At 44.1% G+C, this 26,660-nt stretch overlaps 1 protein-coding gene across 4 annotated transcripts; it reads right to left on the bottom strand.

Annotated features, from left to right (window-relative positions):
• Positions 1-7,446: 7,446 nt before the first annotated feature.
• Positions 7,447-26,191, bottom strand: LOC132388828 (zinc finger protein 420-like). 4 transcript variants are annotated; one of them, XM_059961253.1, is made up of 3 exons: positions 25,370-26,191; positions 23,825-23,975; positions 7,447-12,347 (listed from the first exon to the last, which is right to left on the bottom strand). In XM_059961253.1, the coding sequence occupies exon 3, from the start codon at positions 11,820-11,822 to the stop codon at positions 10,197-10,199; it is 1,626 nt and encodes a 541-aa protein (XP_059817236.1). In that variant the 5' UTR covers positions 11,823-12,347; positions 23,825-23,975; positions 25,370-26,191; the 3' UTR covers positions 7,447-10,196. The 4 variants fall into 4 exon arrangements, with proteins under 4 accessions (XP_059817236.1, XP_059817238.1, XP_059817237.1 ...); XM_059961255.1 differs by lacking the exon at positions 25,370-26,191 and adding an exon at positions 24,995-25,352 and having other exon boundaries at positions 23,825-23,971; XM_059961254.1 differs by lacking the exon at positions 25,370-26,191 and adding an exon at positions 24,995-25,071.
• Positions 26,192-26,660: the final 469 nt, after the last annotated feature.

Below are 26,660 nucleotides of genomic sequence, written 5' to 3'. Positions count from 1 at the left end.
TCTCCGGTTCTTAACCTCTGGATCACGTCTGTTGTCAGTATTGCTCCGAAGTCCACGCCGAACCATATTCGCTGCTATAATAGATCTTGTGGTTAAAACATTGAACAGCAGAATTAAACCAATTGGTAATAATGGGGTCATGATGGTGTCAAATATCCCGTAAACTCTCCACAGGGGTGATGTATAGTACTCGAGTTTGTGTTTCCCTGACTCTCCTGCAAAGTAAAAGGTAAATTGCTGAACACAGCTACTTATCACCACTGCCACGATCACCACGGTCGCTGTTCTCTCCATACAATATCGGGTCCGCAATTTCGGAAGGCAGATCGCGACGTAGCGATCGAAAGTGAAAGCGACAGTCAGCCAAACGGAACAATCCAATGTTGCAGTCCCCAGTATAGGTCCCAGAGCACGCAGCCGAGATTTCATCATGAAGACAGCAAACAAGTAGAGAGTATTGATTTTATACAATACAACACCAAAGAGAACGACCATCAGATCAGCTGCCGCCATGGCCACGAGGTAGCGAGTGATACATTTGGAGAGCCCACAATTTCTGCGAGACAGGATCACAATCGCCATTAAATTAACTGAGACAAAAGAAAAATATTAATTGCTTAATTTGTGTCGAGTGCTCAGCGTGACTTTATATGCATTCTAAGGCTGGTACTCCAGATGGCTCCACTGCCCAAACTGGCCGGCAGTGTGCGAGTGCGCCTGCGCTGACTGAGCTGGGATTTAGTGATCGATCACCCTGACACCCCTTCAGCGACAAGCAACCGAGTTCTCGCCAGTTTCACGAAGTGATTACAATGGGCAAGAAGGGAAGCGGCTCGACCACCGATGGTTTCATCAAGTAGAGAACAGACAACAGGGGATATTTCATGAACTCATTTCATTACTTCATTAACATCCTTCATTAACTCTCCTGGCTCCCTGTCCTTCTCTCTGGTGTTGATTTATAATGCTCTCGTGTTCTTTCTCCACATTTAGTGGGGACTGGTTGTCCACGAATGGACAAAAGGCTCAGGTAGAGAAAGGGAAAAAGTACTTAGGAATGAAAATAATGAGCTCGGAAAGAAATTGATATCAGGCTGCGTAAGTGGTAATGGAATCATTCAATTCTTCTGGATTAATAGGAGTGTCTTTTGCCAGAGGTTCACAATTGAAGGTTGTCAGATGAATCTGTGGCTGAAAAATGTGGAAAGTGCAAAGACAGTTTTTTTTTTAACATTGGCATCTCTTTACTCTGGAAGTGATCTGAACAAAAATGGCAGTTTGCACCTGTGCGGTAGAAGGGCAATAACCCGAGGTTTGCTATGCTACGATCAATTTGACTAGTGGATGGGTTCAGCAGCACAAGGGAGGCAAAAAGAAGCAGGAAGGTGATGCAGAACTCAGTCGGATTACTTTCAACAGGCAAGCAAGGCAACAGAAGGGCAATGACTGGGGCAAAGTGAATTGAATGTATTCAGAGAAGAGATAGCAATGCCCCTTTGCGGTTTTATGCCCATTACAGAAACGTTGCGGAAAAGAAGAATGTAAGACCTTAAACCATAGGAGGAGGATTAGGCCATTCGGACCCCGGAGTCTGCTCCGCCATTCCATCATGACTGTCTCTATTATTCCTCAACCCCATTCTTATGCCTTCTCCCGGTAACCTTTGACGCTCTGATTACTCAATAACTTGTCATCCTCCAGACTAAATATAACTAAAGTCTTGGACTGCACAGTCACCCGTGCCAAGGTACTCTAGAGAATCCCCAGGCACTGGCGAATTTCCTTCCCCTAATCTTAGTTTAAATTGAATGTCCTCTATGTTGCAGTTGTGACTTCTGGTCCGAGACTCCCCCACTATCGGAAACATCCTCTCCACATCCACACACTGTTGACCTTTCAATATTCGATATACTTTAATGACATCAATCTAATTTTTGTAAACCAAATGTGTACAGTTCCAGATCTACCGAGCATTCCTTATATGTTAGCCCTTTTATACCTGGGATCATTCTCCTAAACATCCTCTGGACTTTCCCCAATGCCAGCGCATCTTCTCTTTGATTAGGGACTCAGAACTTCGCATAATACTCCATGCATTCTGATGAATGCCTTATAATGTGTCAGTGTTACATCCTTGCCCTTGCGTTCTTGTTCTCAGGAAATAAACGCTAACGTTGCATGTACGTTCTTGAATAGTGACTCATTCTGAAGTTTGACCTTAAGGATATCCTAAACTAGGTCTCCCAGGTCCGTTTTCACCTTTGATTTTTGAATGTCCTCCCCCTATAGACCATAATCTGCTCCTTTATTCCTTCTACGCATTTTGCTGCACCACCCTTCACCTGGCACTTCGCTGTCCATTGACACAATCAGTCAAATTCCTTCTGCATACACCCCGCTGCCTCAGCACTATCTGCCCCACCACCTTTCCTCGTAACTTCCGCAAACATGCCCATAAAGCCATCTATTCCTTCATCCAAATCATTGACATATAACGTGAAAAGGTTCGGTCCCAACACCAATGACAGAACACAGCATTAAGCGGAATGCAGAGTTGAGCCACCATAACTATTCCTGTTAGAGGACATCATGAATCAAACACATTCACTCAGCTTCAGATTCTGAAACAGAATCAGGTTTAATACCAGCGCCAAATGTCGTGGAGTTCTTTGCACCCGAAACATAATTTTGTCAGATTATGATAAAGTACATTAAAACAAACAAAATACCAGAAATACATGAAGGTCACGTAAATAATTTTTAAAAAACATAATGAAACGTGCTTCTATTTTCAATATTTTCTGAGTGAGTTGATGTAAAAGACTTCGATAGGAAATCACGAAGGCTCTGAATTATAGCGCACAATTTAAGGACTACAGTATGTCTCACATCTCCGCATTTCAGCGACCTTACCTGGAAGAGCAACGGCGGCCAGTACAGGATAGTAAATGCGGACAAGATAATATATAATATATTCCATCACGTGATGAGTGCCAACCCCGGCTGACAAGCCCCATCCGTCCGAAGCCATGGTGAGCCGCCTTTGCTCCTCATCCTGTCAATAGAAATGGTTCCGCCGGGCTCAGCAGCTAAACCTCATGTGAAGGTCAGGAGCTGGGCTTGATTTTTATTTTTTTTTCAGCTCAAGATGGTCCAACTTGCTGTATGTGCGTAGCCGAGGACACTTATTCTGGAATTGTTTAGTATCGTGGCTTTCTGGAGATTTACATGTCTATTGCTCTGTAAGTCTAATTGTTTAATACTAATGCATGGTGTCATTGGGATGAGACCAGTTGTGAATATTACTATTGGACAATGTAAACTAGACAATGTCTGTTCGGGAGGGTCTGAGCTAATCTGGCGGAGGACTGGAACCGAATTGATCGTGCAGATGATGAACTGGTCGCATTACAGAGCCAGTGGGTAGAGAGACTTCTTAACAAAGAGACGCTGATCATAGGGCAAAATTGCAATCAACAGGATATTGCAATGCAAAAGGTGGACAAAATCGAAAAGGGTGAATGCAGGACTAAAGATGTTATACTTGAAAGCGCACAGTATATGGAATAAGAGAGATGAACTTGCAGCACAGCTACAGATCGGCGGGTAAGGAGTTGTGGGCATCACTGAACAGTGGCTGAGAGAAAATTTTAACTGGGAGCTTAATGTCTCAGCATTCGCATTGTACTTCGAGGACAGGCAGATAGGCCGAGGGGTTGGTATGGCTCTGTTGGTAAAAACAAAATGAAATCAAATCATAAAAAATAGGTGACATAGCGTTGAAAGGTGTTGAATCATTGATGGTAGAACTAACAAACTGCGATAATAAAGAAAAGACCCTGATGGGAGTTATACACAGACTTCCAAACCAGAGTAAATATGTGGTTTGCAAATGACAATGGGAGATAGAAAATACATGCCAAGCGGGCAATGTTCCGATCATCATGAGCGATTTCAATATACAGGTTAATTGGGAAAATGAGGTTAGTCCCAGATCCGAACAGAGGGAATTTCTGGAATGCCTCCGAGATGGCTTTTCGACCTGCTCTGGTTGAGTCCACTGCGGGATCAGCTGTTCTCGATTCGGTGTTGTGCAATGAACGGAAGTAGATTATAGAACGTAAGGTAAAGGAACCCTTCGGGATAAGTGATCATAACATGGTAGAATTCACCCTGCAGTTTTGTCTTATAGTCTTATACCTCAGATCATTTGCAATGCATTTAAATTTTCTCTTTTAAGTCAGCTCACTGCCGTTTGTTTTTCATTTTGCTTTACGGAACTTGTGTGTGTCTGGAATAGATATAAGTTGTTGCTGCTTCTTTTTCCGGACGGGCATCATGTATTGGCCCTGTCTGTAATAATAGACCGGTCTTAATATAATTGTAGACACCGACTCTCAAACGGGATCAGGATTCCACTGATACAAATGTAAACACCTTTTATGATTTAGCACTTTCACCTGTATCAGTAATCAAACTGAGTTAATCTGCTGCAGGATCCTGTGCTGCGGTCGATAATTTCTGCTTTCTCGTGACATTGTCGTCTTGAATTTGTTGTTCTTCTGTATTTTATATTGGTTCAGAGTTCACCACCTTGTGTTGCACGGTTCCTGGGAAAAGGACTCCAACTCTGAGCCAAACCTTCAACGTTTCCTTGTCGACATCGACTCTGTTCAGATCGTGGGGATGTTCTCCGTGGAAGGACATGTTCCTCCATTGATTAACTCTTTCTTCCAAAGTGATAATTTCGTCATTTTTTTCTATATTGTACTTACATTTAAGTTTAATGGTGAGGTCTCCATATCAGAATTCCACATGTTCGCGTTGATTACTGAAGCTTATCTTCTTTGATGAAAAGTTATCTTTCGAGGTTTCATCTGAGTAGTGTGTAAACTTAATACGTCAGTTATTTCTCTTCCGGCTTTGTCCGAGGTAAGTGTGCTCACGTGCATGTAGTGCTTTCCAAAATTTGCATTTCAGTTGTTATTTTACTTTATCTATTTTTCCAGATCGGTTTTGGAAAATATATAATGTGTTTGCAGCAAACCTGTGTGTTGCTCACTATTGAGCTCTTTCTGGGGCATTTTCTTAAGCCCTGAAGTGATTTATTTCCGTTTATCACACTATGATCAATTTCGTTAGCATTTTGATATTCCAGATATTTATATGTTTCATATTCATCCATCAGGTGTACCATACCTTGCGGCTCTGTTTTATACTCTACTAGCTCTTTTGCACCTTTCATTATGTTTAATGTTCTGCGGTTATCCAGTCCAAATTACATGTTTATGTAGTGTGGGGCAAAATTAAATGATTATTGGTAGTCAACATGTTCATTCAGGCATGATTTAGAATTGCAGATTCTATTATCAGTTATTTTTCCATACTTTCACAGCCTTACGGCATACTTTATTTTTTTTTTCCCTTTTGCTCTCAGCTCCGGCTGCTAAACCCTGAGGCAGTAGTATACCTCACACACCTACCTCTCAATTCGTTTGAACTTTCCAGCTACTGTATTCGTGTGAACTACCATGGCGTTCTGGAGATTGACATCAATATTGCTGTGTAAGCCTCATTGTTTAATGCCACTATGTGTTGACTTTCGGATGATGCCATATGTAGCTGTCACAATTGAGACAATGCCAGTGATTTCAATGAGGAAATTCATCGCTTTTCTTTCCAATGTTTGCAGGCGAGATTAAGATCGTTGGATGGGCAGATAGTTTTGTGTAAGTAGAGATGCTACAGAAGCACCTACATAGATTAGGAGAATGGGTAAAGAAATGGCAGGTGGAAGGTAGTATCGTCACTGGACATGCACATTGGTAGAAGAAATGAAAGCATTTTTTCTTTTCTAAATGGAGAGAAAACACAAACAGAACTCAGCCGCAAAGGGACCTGGGAGGTTCTGTGTAACAGTCCATAAAGGGGAATTTGCAGGTTGAGTCTGCTGTGAAGAAGGCGTGCAATGTGAGCATGAATTTCAAGAGGACCAAAATATAAAAGCAAGAAGATAATGCTTAAATTTGTAAAGAACTGGTGAGGCCTCACCTGGAGTATTATGAGCAGTTTAGGGCCCCTTATTTTAGATGTGTTTAACATGAGATGGTTCAAATCAGTTTCACGAAAGTGATTCCAGGATTGGATGGTGCGCCATCTGAACAATGTTTGATCACTTTGGGTCTGTATTCACTGGGATTCAGAAAAATCAGGAGTGGCCTCATTGAAAACTATCGAATAGTGAAAGGCCTTGATAGAGTGGATGTGGAGAGGATTTTACGGAAAGCAATCCCTTTAAATCGGAATTGAGGAACAATTCCTTCAGCCAGAGAGTGGTGAATCGGTGGAATTCTTTACCACAGTCATCTGCGGAGTTCAAGTGTTTCTGTATATTTAATGCACTGTGTGATAGACTCTTGATTGTTCAGGACATGAGTGGATGCGGGTGGAAGACAGAAGACTGGGGCTGAAAGGAAAATTGGATCAGCCATGATGGAATGGCGAAGCACATTCGATGTAACAAATGGTTTAATTCTACTCCTACAATTATGGTCTCATGGTCTGATGCCATTAAATATTAACTGGTGAAACAGCCTCATGAGCGGCACCTTCTCAAAGGCCTTCTGAAAATCCAAGTACACAACATCCAACGATTCTCCTGAATCTAACCTGAATGTAACTTCTTCAAAAATTCCAGAAGATCTGGCCGGCAGGATTCTCCGTTACAAACTAGAAGATTAATTGGGTAAAGAAATTCTTGGGGGATCCGCTGGTGCCGTCAGTCTCCCCGGATGTTCAGGTCAGGTCGGAAAGTGGATATACTAGATATGTGATTCCTCTTACCGGTACCTTGAGTGGTTAGACGAATCAGAGAAACAAAAAAAACAAGTGAGGTCAGAATTAGATCCTGGTTTGCACTGTTGAAAAATTATGATTGACACAACCGAGGTATTCCGGAGGTGGACCCCGTCCGAAGCTCGGGCTACGGGACAAATTTGTGAAAGATAGGTGGAGGCGTCGGTAGTGCTGAGGAAGATTGCAACAGGACGCAGGCAAATTTGAAGAATGGGCAAAAATGTGGCAGATTGAATACAATATTGGGAAATGTACGATGTGGCTTTTTGGCAAAAGGAACAATAGTGAGCTACTATCTGATAGGCGAGAATGTTCAAACAACAGAAGTACAGAAGGAAATATGAGTCCTCGGGCAAGAATCCCAGAAGGTTAATTTACAGGACGACCCTGTGTAAAGAAGGCAAATGGAACGCTGGCATTTATTTAGAGTAAAGTGGAAGCTATACGCAAGGAAATAATGCTGGTAGGCCCTATCAGGCCGCAATTAGAGCATTTGGGACCCATATCTCGGTAAATGTGTGCTGTCTTTGGAGAGAGTCCAGAAGATGTTCAAGAAAATGATTCCAGGAATGAAGTGGTTAAGATATGAGGAGCATTTCCCAGCCTTGTGTCTGTACTCCTGCACTGACCTAAGTTTAATGAATGCGGGTGGTGGGGTGTCAAATCTCACTGAAACCCACCGAATGTGGAAAAGTCCAGATAGTGTGGATGAAGAGAGGACTTTTCGTATGGTGGGGGTAGCCATAACAGAAAGCACAACCTCAAAAGGAGCGACCTTTTAGAGTAGTTAAAGAGAATTTTATTTAGTCAGAGAGTAGTGAATCTGTGGAATTCTCTAGCACAGACAGCGGTGAGGGCCACGCCAGTAGGTGCATTTAAGGCAGAATCTAAAAGTTTGTGATCAGTCAGGGAATTACAGGATATGCCGAGGAGGCAGGTGCATGGGGTTGAGTGAGAACTGGGATCATCCACGATAGAACGATGAGGCAGACTTGCTGGGCTGAATGGACTAATTCTGCTCCTATGTCTTATTGTCTTATACAGTGAAGAATGACACAAAGTACTTGTTACGTTCAGTGGCTATTTCTTTACTCTATTGCCAGCATCATCTTCCAGTGGTACAATATCAACTCGCCTCTTTTTTAATATTTCTACATATGAGCAGCTATTGATACTTGATATTATTGGCTCACACCTTAATTTTTCATCTTGTCTCTCCTGTGTTCTATTTTTCAGTTGTCTCCTGTTATTTATGTAAACGCTTTCCGATCTTTCCACTGTTTCCTTGCCGCTGACCCTGCTTTTGTTTTTAATCAAAAACAGGAGAAAATCTGTGGCTGCTGGAAATCCAAGCAACACATACACAAAATTCTGGAGGAACCTAGGAGGCCAGGAAGAAAATATGGGAAATAGTAAACAGTTGACATTTCGGGGTGAGACACTTCATCAGGACTGGGGAAAAAAAAGATGAGACGTCAGAGGAAAATGTGTTGGGGTGAGAGGGGTGGAAGAAGTGGCAGGTGATAGGTGAAACTGCGAGAGGGGGTGTAGTGAAGGAACACCCTAACCCTAACCCAAACAGAGCTCAATAATTAACAAATACAACAAAGGCAATAAACACTTTCATCAGTACAGACACTGACTTTTTCTAAATAAAAATACCTTAGTCCCACTTCAATCAGTAAAATTTACAAAGATAAATAAGAACTTTAGAAAACTTCAAAAAAGACTACTTACACTCAAACAGTACCTTAGACAGGAGGAAGAGGAATAACACAAATGAAAAAAAAAAATCACACAACAGTCAGATAAAACTTTTAGGTGTATACTTTCTTCAAAAGTAAACAGGATTCAGCACTCCAAGAGTGTATGTGCAATTGTGCTAAGAAGACCAGAAAACTTAAATGAGAGGCCAACTCAGAAAAATGAATCATCACTCTGGAAGAAAACATTAACCAGTGGAATGAGTATGACCCTCCATGGGAGACATCCCAACGATGTACCGGCATACATTCTTATCCCGACCATTGTCCAGACCCCCAAACTCTGCAATGTGTGGACCCGCCTTTGGTTTCTGACCCTGCTTCGTTGAACATCCAATGGATGGTTTCCCATTTGGCTTTCAGTCTTTAGAGGAGAGTGGTGTTTTCTAACAACCCTTTAGAAGCAGGGAAAACGGCCCAAAATATGGAAATGTGCCCAGAATAAGGAGGTTAACTCCCAGTGTCATTCTTCGTCAGCCCAGAGATTTGAGGGGTGAAGAACATCGGAGACAGAACTGCAATCTATGTGACTTCATCAGTCAGTAGAAAATTTAAGGGAAACCTCTTCACCACTGGCTTGGAACCCATCAGCACAGGGAAGCAGGAGATGAACAATAGGGGAGGATTTAAAAGGACTGTCAAGGAATAGAATCATTGGCAGGGTCCAGCCGGACTGAGTACACTAGTTGTGTTATAAACTCACAGAGTTCCAAAGACAAAATTTAAAATAGAACTGATTTATTTGTCTCAGCTGCAGAATATTAAACTCCAGTCCCATTAAAGGTGAATGTGCAGCAGAAGAAACTCCTCCCATGCCCAGTGACCAGGGTGCAGAACTGGGTGTGGTGAGCAGCAGCAGCAATAATTGCAGAGTTCAGCACAAACAGTCAGTCTTGAAGTAGCATTCAGCAATGGTGATGGAGAAATATCCAGCGTGCAGCTCATTGAAACGTCCTCCCCAGTGTAAACCCGGTAGTGTGTCACAAGTATAACATTCTGTAAGGTTTCACTGCTAATGTAACGGCCTCTCTGTCATGTTTCACTGCTGAGGTAATGGTTTCTCTGTAGCAGCAATATTTTGGTTATGACTAATGATAACAGGATTTTGGAGTGCGGGGCTATCCAATGGCAGTAATGTTGTTCTTTCCTGTGAGTCTGGAAGAGAGAATTTCACCACCTTTTGCTGGGGAGAGATGAGAAGATGTGAATGGAGAGAGTGAGCCCTTTTTCTTTCTGTTTTCTTTACTAACCCTATAGGCAAAGTAAGAGTTATAAATCTCAATTGTTTAATCACATATTGTGTACAGTTTATTATTTCAGTGTACTGATTTGGAACGGGACACATCATGAAGCATCCACCCAAATGAGATTTCTTAAGTTGGCTGGGTTGGGGAGCTATCACTCCAAAAGTTAAGCTGCTAGCCGAAGTGAGAGTTGCATATGGTTAGATGACTGAGTGAATCGCTTCCCACATTCACAGCAGGTGAAAAGCCTCTCCCCAGTGTGAACTCAATGATGCACATTCAGTTGATTTGGCTGAGAGAATCTTATGCCAAACTCTGAGCAGGAGATCGGCCTCTACCCAGTGTGAACTTGCTGGTGTCTCTCCAGTTCAGATGATGAAGTGAATCCCTTCCCACAGTCTGAGCAGGTGAACGGCCTCTCCCTAGTGTGAACTGAACGGTGTGCTTGTAGGGCGGATGACCGAGTGAATCCCTTCCCGCATTCTGAGCAGGTGAACGGCCTCTCCCCAGTGTGATCTCGCTGATGTACCTTCAGGGTAGATGACCGAATGAATCCCTTCCCACAGACTGAGCAGGTGAACGGCCTCTCTCCAGTGTGAACTCGCTGATGTATCTTCAGTTCAGATGACTCAGTGAATCCCTTCCCACAGACAGAGCAAGTGAACGGCCTCTCTCCAGTGTGAATTTGCAGATGTCTATTCAGCTTAGATGACCAAGTGAATCCCTTCCCACAGACTGAGCAGGTGAATGGCCATTTCCCCGTGTGGGCTGACTGGTGTCTCTGCAGGTGAGATGACCAATTGAATCCCTTCCCACAGACTGAGCAGGCGAATGGCCTCTTCCCGGTGTGAACTCGCTGATGTACCTTCAGTTGAGCTGACTGAGTGAATCCCTTCCCACAGTCCGAGCAGATGAATGGCCTCTCCCCAGTGTGAACTGACTGGTGACTCAGTAGCTGGGATGAAACAGAGAATCCCTTCCCACAGTCTGAGCAGGCAAACGGCCGCTCCCCAGTGTGAACTCGCTGATGTAACTTCAGTTCGGATGAGCAAGTGAATCCCTTCCCACAGTCTAAGCAGGTGAATGGCCTCTCCCCAGTGTGAACTCGCTGGTGAGCCATTAGGTTGGATGAGCAAGTAAATCCCCTCCCGCAGACTGAGCAAGTGAACGGCCTCTCTCCAGTATGAACTCTCTGATGTACCTTCAGGTGGAATGACGCAGTGAATCCCTTCCCACAGTCTGAGCAGGTGAATGGCCTCTCTCCAGTGTGAAATCTCTGATGTGATTTCAGTTGAGAAGACCAGCTGAATCCCTTCCCACAGTATGAACAGGTGAACGGCCACTCCCCAGTGTGAACTCGCTGATGTACCTTCAGTTCGGATGAGCAAGCGAATCCCTTCCCACAGTCCGAGCAGATGAACGGCCTCTCCCCAGTGTGAATTCGCTGGTGAACCTTCAGATGGGATGACTGAGTGAAGCCCTTCCCACAGTCTAAGCAGATGAATGGCCTTTCTCTCGTGTGAACTCGCTGGTGTACTTTCAGTTCGGATGAGCAAGTGAATCCCTTCCCACAGTCCGGGCAGGTGAACAGCTGCTCCCCAGTGTGAACTCGCTGGTGTACTTTCAGTTTGGATGAGCAAGTAAATCCCCTCCCACAGTCTGAGCAGGTGAACGGCCTCTCTCCAGTGTGAACTCTCTGATGTATCTTCAGATTAGATGACATAGTGAATCCCTTCCCACACTCTGAGCAGGTGAATGGCCTCTCTCCAGTGTGAACTCGCTGATGTACCTTCAGGTGAGAGGACCAGCTGAATCCCTTCCCACAGTCTGAGCAGGTGAATGGCCTCTTCCCACTGTGAACACGCTGATGTAATTTCAGTTTAGATGAGCAAGTGAATCCTTTCCCACATTCCGAGCAGGTGAACGGCCTCTCCGCGGTGTGACCTCGCTGGTGAGCCATTAGGTCAGATGACCGAGTGAATGCTTCCCCAAAATTCAACAGATGACCAGCCTCTGCCCAGTGTGAACTGACTGGTGTGTCCGCAGGTGGGATGACCGACTGAATCCCTTCTCACCCACAGAACAGGTGAATGGCCTTGTCCAGTGTGAACTAGCTGATGTACCTTCAGTTGAGACGACAGAGTGATTCCATTTCCACTGTCTGAGCAGATGAATCGTTCCACCCTGTGCAAAATGACGGGTGTGCCAGTCGGTCAGACGATTCAGTGAATCCTTGCCCACAGTCTGAGCAGGAAGGATGATCGAGTGAATCCCTCCCCGCAGTCTGAGCAGGAAGGATGATCGAGTGAATCCCTCCCCACAGTCTGAGCAGGAAGGATGATCGAGTGAATCCCTCCCCACAGTCTGTGCAGGAAGGATGGTCGATTGAATCCCTCGCTCCACTTCTTAAATATCTGGACAGAGACAGCAAAACTGGTGTGTTGAGCTCTAGATTCCCGTACACAAATTCCTTGTCATTTTTGACCTGTAAAAAGATTTACAATATCTGTCAATGGGTAAAGGACAACATTTCAGATGAGTTCACATAAGTTGTCAAGGTGTGATCTGGCATCACACTGTTACAGTGAAGTTCAACCCAAGTTGGAGAGAGAAATCATCTCCTGACTGGGCAGAGTGGTGGTATCTGGAATGACCATCAAACTCTCTGATGCTCTTCCTGTCTCTATATGAATGGGGCATTTCTGCCATGTCCAATCCGTGACCTGGCTCAGTTTGACTCTCTCCACTGGTATTGTTCCCTGTTCCCACTGAGCTGTATGGGTTCCTGGCCCCGCAATAACTGAAACACTCTCACACAAATAGCTGGCAGTGTATTGCATGAACCCACCACTACCTGTGTAAAAAACTTACCCCTGGTATCCCCTCAGTAGCTATTTCCAAGCACCTTAAAACAATGCCCCCTCGTGTTAGCCATTTCAGCCCTGGGAATAAAACCTCTGGCTATCCACACGATCAATGCCCCTCATCATCAGATACACCTAAAACATGCTCTAAACATAGACAAGGTAATTAAACACTGCATGAGGATTTGTTGGAAGTATACAGAATTATGAGGGTATAGATAGGGTAAATGCAAGCAGCTTTTTCCACTGAGGTTGGGTGGGATGACAACTAGAGGGCATGGGTAAGCGGGGAAGGTGAACATTTAATGGGAGCACATTGAAAAGCTCTTCACTGAATTGGTCGTGAGAGCGTGGCATGAGATGTCAGCAGAAGGGGTACATGTGAGCTCAGTTTTACCATCTGAAAGAAGTTTGGATGGGAACCTGGATGGTAGGGGTATGGAAGGCGTTGGTCCCAGTCAGGTAGTTGCAATAGATACTTTAAATGGTTTTTTAAGCATTGACTAGATGGGCCAAATAGCCTGTTTCCGTACTGAACTCCCCCATGTTTCTGTGACAGAGAAGCTGGCCAAACTTGTTTGGAAGGGAAAAGGTAGGAGTGACAACAGGGCAGCAATGGCTGGAGTTTCTGGGAGCAATTCAGGAGCTGAGTGTTCAATATCTGAGGTCTGAACAACATCTGACTGGTGTCAAGAAAACAAACTCGCCCTCATTGTCACAAAAACAAAGGAGCTGATTGTGTACTACAGGAGGAATGGAGACAGGCCATCAAAGGATCTGGAGTTGAGAGGGTGAACAGCTTTAAGACCCTCAGCATAAACATCACCAGGGATCTCAAATGCTCTGTACATACCGGCTGTGTTTTGAAAAGAGCACAGCAGCACCTCTTTCTCCTCAGATGGTTGAAGTTGCTTGGTATGGGCCCCAAATCCTAAGAACTTTCTACAGAGAGACAATAAAGAGCATCCTGACTGGGTGCAGCACTGCCTGGTATGGGATCTGTACTTCCCTTAATCGCAAGACCCTGCAGAGAGTGGTGCAGACAGCCCAGTGCATCTGCAGATGTGAACTTCCCACTATTCCGGAGATTTACAGAGACAGGTGTGTAAAGAGTGCCAAAAGGATATTGGAGACTCAATTCACCACAACCACAAACTGTTCCTACTGCCACCATCCAGGAAAAGGTACCACAGCAAAAGGATTAATAGGCTTTGGGACATCTACCAGGGCAGGGCATCACCAGGACATCTACCAGGGCATCAGAATGATTAATTCATGCCGATACAATTGCATGTTGATTTTATACTGACTCTTCTATGTATAAACAATATATTATAAGTTACTATAAATTACACATTGCACATTTAGATGGAGAGTAATGTAAAGATATTTACTCCTCACGTGTATGAAGTATGTATGTAATAAAGTCAATTCAATTCAACTCAATGCATCCTCTCCACTATTTGTTCTGTCACTCTGGCTCCCATTCCCCCTACAACTTATTTTATCCACTTCACCCTCTGACCACACTAGCTCCAGCAAGCCTCAATACTAGGATATTAGTCCCCTTCTTTTTCCATTCCCATAACTAATGAATCCCCTATCAATTATTTGACTTTCCACTGCCAGGTAATATCCCCAACAGTTTCTAAAGTGGTCCAAATGCTGTTGTGTGGGGTGTCCACAAGAGTACTCTTCGGTGGCTATTTAACCTCATTCACCTGCCTGACTGCCACCCAGTTTCCTGCGTCCTGCACCTTGGGTGTAACTCACCTCTCTTCATGTCACATGCATCACCCCCTCTGACTCCCAGCTGATCAAGAATTCATCAATTTCAAGTCCCAGCTCCTTCAAGTTCAGGGCTACAAGCTGCAGCTGGATGCACATCTTGTAGGTGAGGGCATCAAGGACACTGGCAGTCTCTGCATCTTCCATCCAATACCCCCTCTAATTTCTAATGACCATTGTGCACATAAATCATGTACTGTGCTTATTTTTACCAAGTGACAACATGTGCACAGTGATTTTTATATAGTGAGGTATTCATTTTAACACTGTCAATAAGAACTATGATCTCCTCTGGGTTTGATCGAGTTCATCTGCTCTCTCATGCAACCTATGTAGCGGGACTGCAACAGCTAATGAAGGACTTTCTTACCAGAGCTTTTGCACATTGTCCATAAGTGGTTTGCTTGCTAAATTATGTTGAAAAAGTCAGATTTCCAAATATCACTCCACTTCTTCCCACTTGTAAATTCTCCAGCAACTTTTGCATCGCCACAATACACACAGGTAACAACAGTTTCTTTATGGGACATAAACATTTCCCCTGAACCCTCCTGATGAATTAAGGATATATTAAAAAAAAATCATTTTGAACCTATGTAACCTCTGGCTAAAAGAACAGTTGGGACTGAATAGGAATATTTGAACCAAAGTAAACACTGTCTTCAGTGGTTAGCTAAGACAGGCTCATTACCAGTTCTCTGTGGCTTGCAGAGACATACACTGAGAGATGATAACATTATACACTGTACCCTCATTAGTTGATAACATTATACATTGTACCCTCATTAGTTGATAACATTATACATTGTACCCTCATTAGTTGATAACATTATACACTGTACCCTCATTAGTTGATAACATTATACATTGCACCCTCATTAGTTGATAACATTATACACTGTACCCTCATTAGTTGATAACATTATACATTGCACCCTCATTAGTTGATAACATTATACATTGCACCCTCATTAGTTGATAACATTATACACTGTACCCTCATTAGTTAATAACATTATACATTGCACACTCATTAGTTGATAACATTATACACTGTACCCTCATTAGTTGATAACATTATACACTGTACCCTCATTAGTTGATAACATTATACACTGTACCCTCATTAGTTGATAACATTATACATTGCACCCTCATTAGTTGATAACATTATACATTGTACCCTCATTAGTTGATAACATTATACATTGTACCCTCATTAGTTGATAACATTATACACTGTACCCTCATTAGTTGATAACATTATACATTGCACCCTCATTAGTTGATAACATTATACACTGTACCCTCATTAGTTGATAACATTATACATTGTACCCTCATTAGTTGATAACATTATACACTGTACCCTCATTAGTTGATAACATTATACATTGCACCCTCATTAGTTGATAACATTATACACTGTACCCTCATTAGTTAATAACATTATACATTGCACACTCATTAGTTGATAACATTATACACTGTACCCTCATTAGTTGATAACATTATACATTGTACCCTCATTAGTTGATAACATTATACACTGTACCCTCATTAGTTGATAACATTATACATTGCACCCTCATTAGTTGATAACATTATACATTGCACCCTCATTAGTTGATAACATTATACACTGTACCCTCATTAGTTAATAACATTATACATTGCACACTCATTAGTTGATAACATTATACACTGTACCCTCATTAGTTGATAACATTATACATTGTACCCTCATTAGTTGATAACATTATACACTGTACCCTCATTAGTTGATAACATTATACATTGCACCCTCATTAGTTGATAACATTATACACTGTACCCTCATTAGTTGATAACATTATACATTGTACCCTCTTTTGAGTAAAGGGAGGAGGACTCACTGATGGGGACAGGAATAAACATCTGTTTGTAATTAAGTCAGGGCCTTGCAAAGGGAGTAACTGATAAGGACTGGACAGTATATCCATCTGTAATTAAAACCTTCAGTTAGCAAACTCTCTTATCTAATTAAGTTTGGAGCCAACAGACTTGGTGGGCGTACCAGTTCAAATAACATCTTGCAATAGGAATGTATGGGGCTTACTATGTATAAATATATGGCTGTAACCTCACTAAGTCAGTCCACTTGTCAGAAGGTGGCAGTGCTTACATGCCTTCCCTTTAACAACAGGGTCTCAAACTCCTGCTGAAAAATGAACTGTGGTGACGATAAGAAGCTGGTCTGCCGAGTTTTATTCAACTTCAACATTTGGAGTCACAAACACGATCCCAATACAGGGAGTGCTGAGCAGATGGGCTGAATGAAGATGTAAAGTGGAACAGTATATTATCAGCAAGTGGGAGGAATAATACATGTGAGAAAGGGATAGAGGTATGTACTGCAGAAGGAACGCCAAAGGTTGGGAGACGCTAAAAGTGGAGCGTGAATGGGTGGATGGGCACCGAAAACAAGAGCAGGAAAAACGTAAGCAAACCGAGGTTGGTCCAGATAGGAGAGAAGGGCAGGAATATCAGTCTAAAGTTCAAACTTACAGGGAAAGAAGGGATCACAAACCCATGTCTGTCATACCGACCCTGTTTGAGGACAGTGGCCATGCTGAGGAGTGGGCACCCACCGTACCTCTCCTACCTTACCTGCGGCCAAGTTCACCCAGTGCCCCCGAACCCCAATCCTCTCAGTACCCAGATACGGTGGCCGCTCAGGTAAAACAGCGGCACAGGGAAGGGGATCTCTACACCCTGAGATCCCAAAAGGGAATACCGAGGATTATTCCGAGACAAGGGGGGAAGAATCCAATAAAACCCCAGTGTTAGTGGCTCCACAAAGACAACTGCCCAGCCAAATGCTGCCTAATCCACGAGCAAGAGGGGGTTCGGCCCTCAGTGATTCCTGTGTCTACACCCTGGAAGCCTTAAGAAATGATAATGATCATGAATCAGGCCCCAGATAGAAAAGAAAAACCAGCACAGTTTGCTCAGTGTGTCCACAGTACTACACAAATGTTGAATGCGACTCCACAAGATTTATTCAGTCTCTCCTGCATGATTCTTTCAGCTGATGAGGGGGGAAATGGAAGGCAGAATTGAGATACCAAACCCATCAGGAGTTACAGGCAGGAACCATAATGAGAATGAACAGACAGACCAGATCATTCAAGCCCTGGAAAGGGCTCGCCAGCAACCTGTAAACATCACTAAAGTACTTGAATGCAATCCGAACCCTGGGGAATCAGGACCAGACTATTGGGAGCGATTTGTGGCCTGCTACGGCACTTTCACAGGAGACCAAGCCTTTTAATAATGGGAATCTGTACTCCCAGTTTAATGCCCTACTGCTCCAAAACTTACCAACTAAGCCAACATGATTAAAAAAAATAATATGGATTGGCCTGACAATGACCGAAATCGAATGTGACGAGCTTTGACATATTATTGGAACCTGATTTTCAATTCCTGATCAACCCCGAAAGGAACTAATATTTAAAGTGAACATGTTCAGCGGGAAGAAGGACGCAAGCGGGCTACATCTGGGGATCAGAAATGGGAACAAAATCCTACAAAGGGGCAGGTGGGGACAACAACCCATTTAGAAATTGACAAGCAAGGATGCCTCCTACTGTGAGCATCATCCCTCAGTAAGGGCCCAATGTAATATTGACAGGTGCTGGAATTTCAATTCCGTTTATGATTGATATGAGGGCGACCACAACCACTCTCGATCAGGAAATAGTATCAGCAAAGGGATTCCATCTATCAGACGCTACAATCACTCTGTCTGGGTTCGAAGGCACAGAACGTATGTATTCACGTACCCAGCCACTGCAGGTGGAATTTCAGGGGAACCAGCGTGAGGTTTCATTTACAGTCACCACCAGACAGGGGTGTAATCTTGTAGGGAGAGACTTGCTCTGTCTGTTGGACGTCGAGATTCTATACATGGACAAGGATATCATGCTGGAACTGCGAACAACTGATAGCTTCCTCTGACCACCCAGTGGTGGACACTTTATCTGGACTCCAGTACATTTGAACCCCTTCTGCCATCAGCCAGCTCTCATGTGACTCTGTGCTATGACCCTACGTGGTGCTCACCTGAGGAAACCCCTTGAGGGACAGAAGTTCCCAGTCACGGTGATTGGAGAGGTTAAAGGAAGAGACGGCATTGCATTTCTGGCCAAAGTTCCAGATTTCTTTTGGTGACTGGAGGTTCCCCATACCACCGTTAGGGTTTGCCCTGGGTTCAAGGTAAAGAGCCGAGGGCTCCTGGCCCACACCCTGACGAAACAAGCCTCCAGCACCGAGGGAGACTGGCAAGACTTGGCCGTGGGCCAACTCTGATACGGGAAGAAGTCTGAGGTGAAGACGGGACATCTGGTAAGACATTCTTTTAATACTGACCAAACCCAATACGTTGTACCCCATCTCTAGGCAATTGCAGTCCATGAAGTCAGCCCTCCTGTCTGGATCACAGTGAAAGAAGGACAGACTCTCCCATCCATTCTGCATTACCCCCTCTAGCCCGTCCGGATCACAGTGAAAGAAGGACAGACTCCCCCATCCATTCTACAATACCCCCTCTAGCCCGTCTGGATCACTGTAAAAGATGGACAGACTCTCCCATCCATTCTGCAATATCCCCACTGGCCCGTCCAGATCACAGTGAAAGAAGGACAGACTCTCCCATCCATTCTGCAATACCCCCTCTAGCTGGTCCGGATCACATTGAAAGAAGGACAGACTCTCCCATCCATTCTGCAATACCCCCTCTAGCTGGTCCGGATCACATTGAAAGAAGGACAGACTCTCCCATCCATTCTGCAATACCCCCTCTAGCCCGTCCGGATCACAGTGAACGAAGGACAGACTCTCCCATCCATTCTGCAATACCCCCTCTAGCCCGTCCGGATCACAGTGAAAGAAGGACAGACTCCCCCATCCATTCTACAATACCCCCTCTAGCCCGTCTGGATCACTGTAAAAGATGGACAGACTCTCCCATCCATTCTGCAATATCCCCACTGGCCCGTCCAGATCACAGTGAAAGAAGGACAGACTCTCCCATCCATTCTGCAATACCCCCTCTAGCTGGTCCGGATCACATTGAAAGAAGGACAGACTCTCCCATCCATTCTGCAATACCCCCTCTAGCCCGTCCGGATCACAGTGAACGAAGGACAGACTCTCCCATCCATTCTGCAATACCCCCTCTAGCCCGACCGGATCACAGTGAAAGAAGGACAGACTCTCTCATCCATTCTGCAATACCCCCTCTAGCCTGAGACACCTTTTCATGATGATGAAAGCTCTTTTGTGGATCCAGCAGGGAAACAATGCGATAGTGATGGACAGTGAAGTAATTGAACAGGCCTCTTTTGAAGCAGCTGTCTCTGCCCAGAAGGCTGAGCTGTTTGCTCTGACTCGTGCCTGTATCCCAGCAACAGAGTAAAGTGGGAACGTTTACACAGACTCCCGTTATGCATTTGGGATTGTACATGACTAGGGGGCTCTCTGGGAACATGGGGATTCCTGACTTCCTATGGCCACCCCATTAGTAATGCCACCTTTGTAAACAACTTACTCACCGCTCTACAGCTACCTCGAGTTTTGTTCTTCTCAGGGGGACGTCTCTGAGGAGGAGTGAAAACTGTGGTCCCAGGTGGGGTGCCAGAAAGACCCTAACCTAGGTTTTTGGATCACCCAGTGGTACAGGTCTGGGTTCCTACACAGTTTTTACCAATATTGGTTGATCATATACATAATTAAACACACCTGGGAAAGGAGGGAATGGTTGGTATCCTGTACCCTGCACACCGGGTACGATTCCCTTGCCATGTGGATCTTCTTCATGTCTACAAGTTGAGTTTATTGAATTGCCTAGAGTACATTGCTATAGATACTGCGTAGGTATTATAGATGTGTTTAGTAGATGGATTGCAGCTGTTCCAACTACCATTAATATTGCTGACTGTTGTGAAGGTATTATTAAGGGAAATAAATCCCTGAGTTCAACAATGGCCCACACTTTATGGTGAAAGTAAATGAAGGAGTATGTAACAAACTAGCTATCCAGCAACAATTCCACTGTGTACACCACCCACGGGCCGCTGGCAGAGTGGAAAGAGCCAATGGCACTCTGAAGAGTAAACTGGCCAGACTAACAGTGGAGACTGGACTCACTTGGTTGAAGGTCCGACCATTAGCCCGATTCCACATGAGGGTCACCCCACAGGGGAAAACAGGGTTGTCACCAGCTTAAATCATTTCCGGATGTCCCACGAGGACACCCTGGGAACAAAGTCTCAGGATTAAAGGCAAAGTGAATAAGAATAAGGAACCTTGGTTCTCGATGGATATTGGAACTCTGATAAAGAAGAGAGAGATGCATGACATGTGTAAGAAACGGAGCAAATAAGGTACTTGAGTAGTATAAAAAGTACAAACAAATACTTAAGGAAGAAATCAGGAGGGCTGAAAGAAGACATGAGGTGGCGTTGGCAGTCAAGGTGAAGGATAGTAAGAGCTTCCACAGGTATAGTAATAGCAAAAGGATAGTTAAGGGATAAAATTGGTCCTCTTGAAGATCAGAGTGGTCGACTATGCATGGAACCAAAAGAAATTGGGGAGATGTTAAATGGTTTTTTTGTGTCTGAATTTACTAAGAAAACTGGCTTGGAGTCAATGGAAATAAGGCAAACAAGTATTGATGTCATGGAACCTATACAGATAGAAGAGGAGGAGGTGCTTGCTACCTTGAGGCGAGTAGATAAATCTCCAGGACCTGACAGGGTATTCCCTCGGTCCCTGAAGGAGACTAATGTTGAAATTGCAGGGACCCTGGCAGATCAATTTAAATGTCATTATCTACGCGTTAGGTGCCAGAGATTTGGAGGATAGCTCATGTTGTTCCGTTGTTTAAAGCAGGCTCTAACAGTAATCCGGGAAATTATAGGCTGGTAAGTTTAATGTCAGTCATGGGTAAAATATTGGAGGAGTACTAAGAGATAGGATTGACAATTGTTTAGATAGACAGGGACTTATTAGGGAGAGTCAACACGGCTTTGTGCATGGTAGGTCATGTTTAACAAATATATTAGAGATTTTCGAGGCGGTTACAAGGAAAGTGGATGAAGGCAAGGCAGTGGATGTTGTCTACATGGACTTCAGTAAGGCCTTTGACAAGGTGCCACTTGGGAGGTTAGTTAGGAAGATTCAGTCACTATGTATACATGGTGAGGTAGTAAATTTGATTGGAAATTGAGAATGGGAGAAGTCAGAGAGTGGTAGTGGAGGATTGCTACTCTGAGTGGAGGCCTGTGACTAGTGGTGTGCCACAGGGATCAGTGCTGGATCCATTGTTATTTGTCATCTATATCAATGATCTGGATAATAATTTGGTAAATAGGGTCAGCAAATTTGTTGATGATACAAAGATTGGAGGTGTATGCACAGTGAAGAAGGTTTTCAAAGCTTCCAGAGAGATCAGGACCAGCTGGAAAAATGGCAGATGGAGTTTAATACAGACAAGTGTGAGGTATCGCACTTTAGAAGGTCAAACCGAGGTAGAACATACGAGGTAAATGGCAGGGCACTGAGGAGTGCACTAGAACAGAGGGATCTAGGAATACTGATATAAAATTCCCAGAAGTGGCATCACATGTAGATAGGGCAGTAAAGAGAGCTTTTAGTACCATATAACCATATAACAATCACAGCACGGAAACAGGCCATCTCAGCCCTCCTAGTCTGTGCCGAACTCTTAATCTCACCTAGTCCCACCTACCCGCACTCAGCCCATAACCCTCCACTCCTTTCCTGTCCATATACCTATCCAATTTTACCTGAAATGACACAACTGAACTGGCCTCTAATACTTCTACAGGAAGCTCATTCCACACAGCTATCACTCTCTGAGTAAAGAAATACCCCCTCATGTTTCCCTTAAACTTCTGCCCCCTAACTCTCAAATCGTGTCCTCTCGTTTGAATCTCCCCTACTCTCAATGGAAACAGCCTATTCACGTCAACTCTATCTATCCCTCTCAAAATTTTAAATACCTTGATCAAATACCCCTCAACCTTCTACGCTCCAATGAATAGAGACCTAACTTGTTCAACCTTTCTCTGTAACTTAAGTGCTGAAACCCAGGTAACATCCTAGTAAATTGTCTCTGCACTCTCTCTAATTTATTGATATCTTTCCTATAATTCGGTGACCAGAACTGCACACAATAATCTAAATTTGGCCTTACCAATGCCATGTACACTTTTAACATTACATCCCAACTTCTGTACTCAGTGCTTTGATTTATAAAGGCCAGCGTTCCAAAAGCCTTCTTCACCTCCCTATCTACATGAGACTCCACCTTCAGGGAACTATGCACTGTTATTCCTAGATCTCTCTGTTCCTCTGCATTCCTCAATTCCTGTATGTTCTATTTGGATTATTCCTGCCAAAATGTAGAACCTCACACTTCTCAGCATTAAACTCCATCTGCCAACGTTCAGCCCATACTTCTAACCGGCATACGTCTCCCTGCAAGCTTTGAAAACCCACCTCATTATCCACAACACCTCCTACCTTAGTATCATCGGCATACTTACTAATCCAATTTACCACCCCATCATCCAGATCATTTATGTATATTACAAACAACATTGGGCCCAAAACAGATCCCTGAGGCACCCCGCTAGTCACTGGCCTCCATCCCGATAAACAATTATCCACCACTACTCTCTGGCATCTCCCATCTGTTGAATCCTTTGGCCTTTATAAATCCAAGTATTGAGTATAAGAGTTGGAATGTTATGGTGAGGTCGTATAAGGTATTAGTGAGGTTGAAATTGGAGTATTGTGTGCAGTTTTGGTCACCGAATTACAGGAAGGATATTAATAAGGTTGGAAGAGTGCAGAGAAGGTTTACAAGGAGGCTGCCAGGACTTGAGAAACTGTTTTACAGAGAAAGGTTGAATAGGTAAGGATTTCATTCTTAGGAGTGTAGAAGAATGATGGGAGACTTGATAGAGGTATATAAAATTAGGATGGGTACAGATAGAGTGAATGCAAGCAGGGTTTATCCACTGAGGCGAGGGGAGAAAAAAAACCAGAGGACATGGGTTAAGTGTGAAAGGGGAAAAGTTTAAAGGGAACATGGGGGGGGGCTTCTTCACAACTGGGTCTGACAGAGGCATAACTGGTCCTTCTGGGCATATTCAGTCTCACTCCCAACCATTTCCTACCTTCCTTTGTGCAGGTATGTAATGTCTAAAGGACCAGTGTTTGAGTAAATGAGACTCACCAAACTTTCTCCTGACTGAATCACTGGAATCTCCAAGTCAGATGGGTCCTCTCCAGTTGGTGCTCTCAGTCCTCGGGCTGGTTCACTTGTTGCTGTTCCCTCGTCTTCAGTTGTGGTTTTTCTTCCAATAAATCTGTCACTGCAGGTCTAACTTTAACATGAAAGATAATGAAGCACGTTAACAATACAAAAGAGGACCAAACTTTTCTGCTTAATGTTACTAGGAATAAAACTTACTGAAATTTAACCATTGAAGGCAAATATAATGATCTCAGTGAACAATCTTTTATTGTCCCTCACATGACACAGACGATATGGGATAAGAAAGAGCCATCATTCAGTCATGGTAAGACATACGACACAGGAACAGAATTAGGTGATTCGATCCATCTGGTCTGTCCACCATTCAACCAGGGCTGATTTTTATTCCAACAACGTATTCCTGTCTTCCTCCTGTAACCCTGAAGCTACTCAGCAATCATCAGTATATTAATCTGTCACAAATATACCCAAACGGCATCCTCAAACAAAATCACAAATTCCAAATATCAGACATCTTTTGGCCAAAATAATTTCCTCATCTCAGTTTTAAAGGGAAGCAAGTTTATACTGAGACTGTGCTGTCAGATCACAGATGCTCTGTCTAATGGAAACATCCTCTCCATGTCCACTGTATCCAGGCTTTTCAGCATTCGGTAGGTTTATTAACCATACATCCCTCCACCACCCCCACCGTCCCTCTGAACTCCACCGAGCACAGGTCAAGAACCATCAAATGCTCCTCAAACATAAATCCGATCGTTCCTGAGATTATTCTTGTAAGCCTTGTTAGCAACAACTGCACCGGACACATTTCCGGGAATAACAGTCAAATCGGTTCCAGGATCATTTACAAGGTCAAGTTGTGCTTCCTTTACTGTTATACTATCACTCCATTTCCAGGTTAAAACTGGACCATTGCAGGAAATTTGTATTACAGATCCTGTCTTGTCTGTACTTGACCGACCGCAGTCGCTGGACGATAAACTTGCAGGAGTTATGTGGGGCTCAGCTCTACTGCGTGGAGCTGAGGCTGAAACCATTCTCCCCCGAGACTTCCCAGTCCCTCGGTAAAGCAGGCAGTGAAATCAAAGATCCCCACAACCTGGGACGTTCTCCTTTCTCACCCACCCCAGTCCGGGAGAACACACAACAGCCATAAACCTCCAGGACAAATGTGAGGAGCTTCAGGAAGCGAGACGAGTTCGGGCAAGTTAATGGGACTCGTTGGCCAAAATCGCACCACGTGATCTGGCGTCATAACGCGGAGGGCGGGGCGAATCTGCGGCACACAGCCTCACGAGACCTGTCGGCGGGACTTCCATTTCAATTCTGCGGAAACAGACAACCTGGGCTCCTGGTTTGGATCGTTCAATGCAGATTAAGTGAAGTCGACACATTTCTGACGAGCCCAGATAGTTGGGAAACAATTGAATTCCTGGCCCTCAGTTCGGGGCTCACGGCCAACATCGGATCTCCCCGCTCGGGATCGGTCTCAATACTCACCGATGGGGAAGTGATATCTTCGGCCCGCAGACAGTGATCCCGACGGAAGAGACCAAAGTCTTTCCCGGTAATACAGCCGACCCACTTCAGCTCTGAGCGGAGAGGATAACACCGTCCACCCGGAGACTGTGAACATGCGCGAAGAGATTGTTACATCATCGGGAGGCGGGGCCTCGGAAACTGACGCGCAGGTGCTGCCAATCTACGGTTAAATGGGAGGGGCAAACGGGATCACGTGCAGGATTGGAGCCACCTCCCCCCCCACTCTCCCAGGCAGAGACTCCAGCTACTCATTCGTCTGTGGAAAGAAGCAAACTTGCCGCTCATATCTCCTCTCACCTTAAATGTGTTAGACATTTCAACCCCCAGGAAAAATACATCGTCTGTCCACTCTATCTATTCCTCTCGTAATCTTATAATCGTCCATCCTGTCTCACCCCAGCTTGCTCCGCTCTGGAGAAAACAACACAAGTTTGTCCAGCCTCTCGTTATAGCTCATGCCCTCTAATCCAGGCAGTGTCCTGGTAAACCTCTTCTGTGCCCTGTCCAAAGCCCCGACATCCTTCCGAGAATGGGGGCGACCAGAACTGTATGAAACACTCCAGATGTGGTATAACCTGTTTTATAAAGCCTTGTTGCGAACTGTAAAGTTTTAGAAACGAACCAGCCGCAATAGAATTCACACTGGAGTCTGGTTTTGATGTTAAAACCATTACCTTTATTAGTATATAGTAACAGGCTCGTAACAGCCGAAAAACAACTTGCCGACTTTTGAACTCAATGCTTCAACTAATAAAGACAACCATGTCATTTGCCTTCTTAACCACCCGATCAATCTGTGCAGTCTCTTTCAGGGAGTGATGCACTTGGAGTCTAAGATCCCACTGATCATCAACACTGTTCAGGGTTTTGCATTTAACAGTGTACTGTCTCATATATTCGACCTACCGAGCTGCCAAGATGATCATCACTAATCAAATCTCATTGAGATTTCTCAGGTCCTGTTGAATTTATTGACAAGTGCACCAATACGGGAAGGTACAGGTACAGAGAAACACTGACTTATGGCAGCATCACAGGCAAGTACATTCAGATAACTCACAGAACACAACTTATACGGTTCTCTGTCAGTAACGATTTGTAAATATGTTTCATATCATTAACGTTATATAAAATACACTGTGTCATGATCAATATTAAAAGGTACATTTTGTGTCAATAACAGACAAGGAAATGTTAAATTTGGTCCCTGTCTGCATTCCTCCTGTAATCCACAACCAGCTCCTTTGTT

This window comes from Hypanus sabinus, unplaced genomic scaffold (genome assembly GCF_030144855.1).
Source record: "Hypanus sabinus isolate sHypSab1 unplaced genomic scaffold, sHypSab1.hap1 scaffold_421, whole genome shotgun sequence".
NCBI classification, from domain to species: Eukaryota; Metazoa; Chordata; class Chondrichthyes; order Myliobatiformes; family Dasyatidae; genus Hypanus; species Hypanus sabinus.
The sequence above is the reverse complement of the archived record's forward strand: the minus strand, read 5'-3'. Positions and strand labels throughout refer to the sequence as shown.

Bases quoted from the DNA above. Each gene is read 5' to 3' on its own strand.
- LOC132388828 (XM_059961253.1), bottom strand. From the start codon at position 11,822: ATGGCTCACCAGCGAGGTCACACCGCGGAGAGGCCGTTCACCTGCTCG.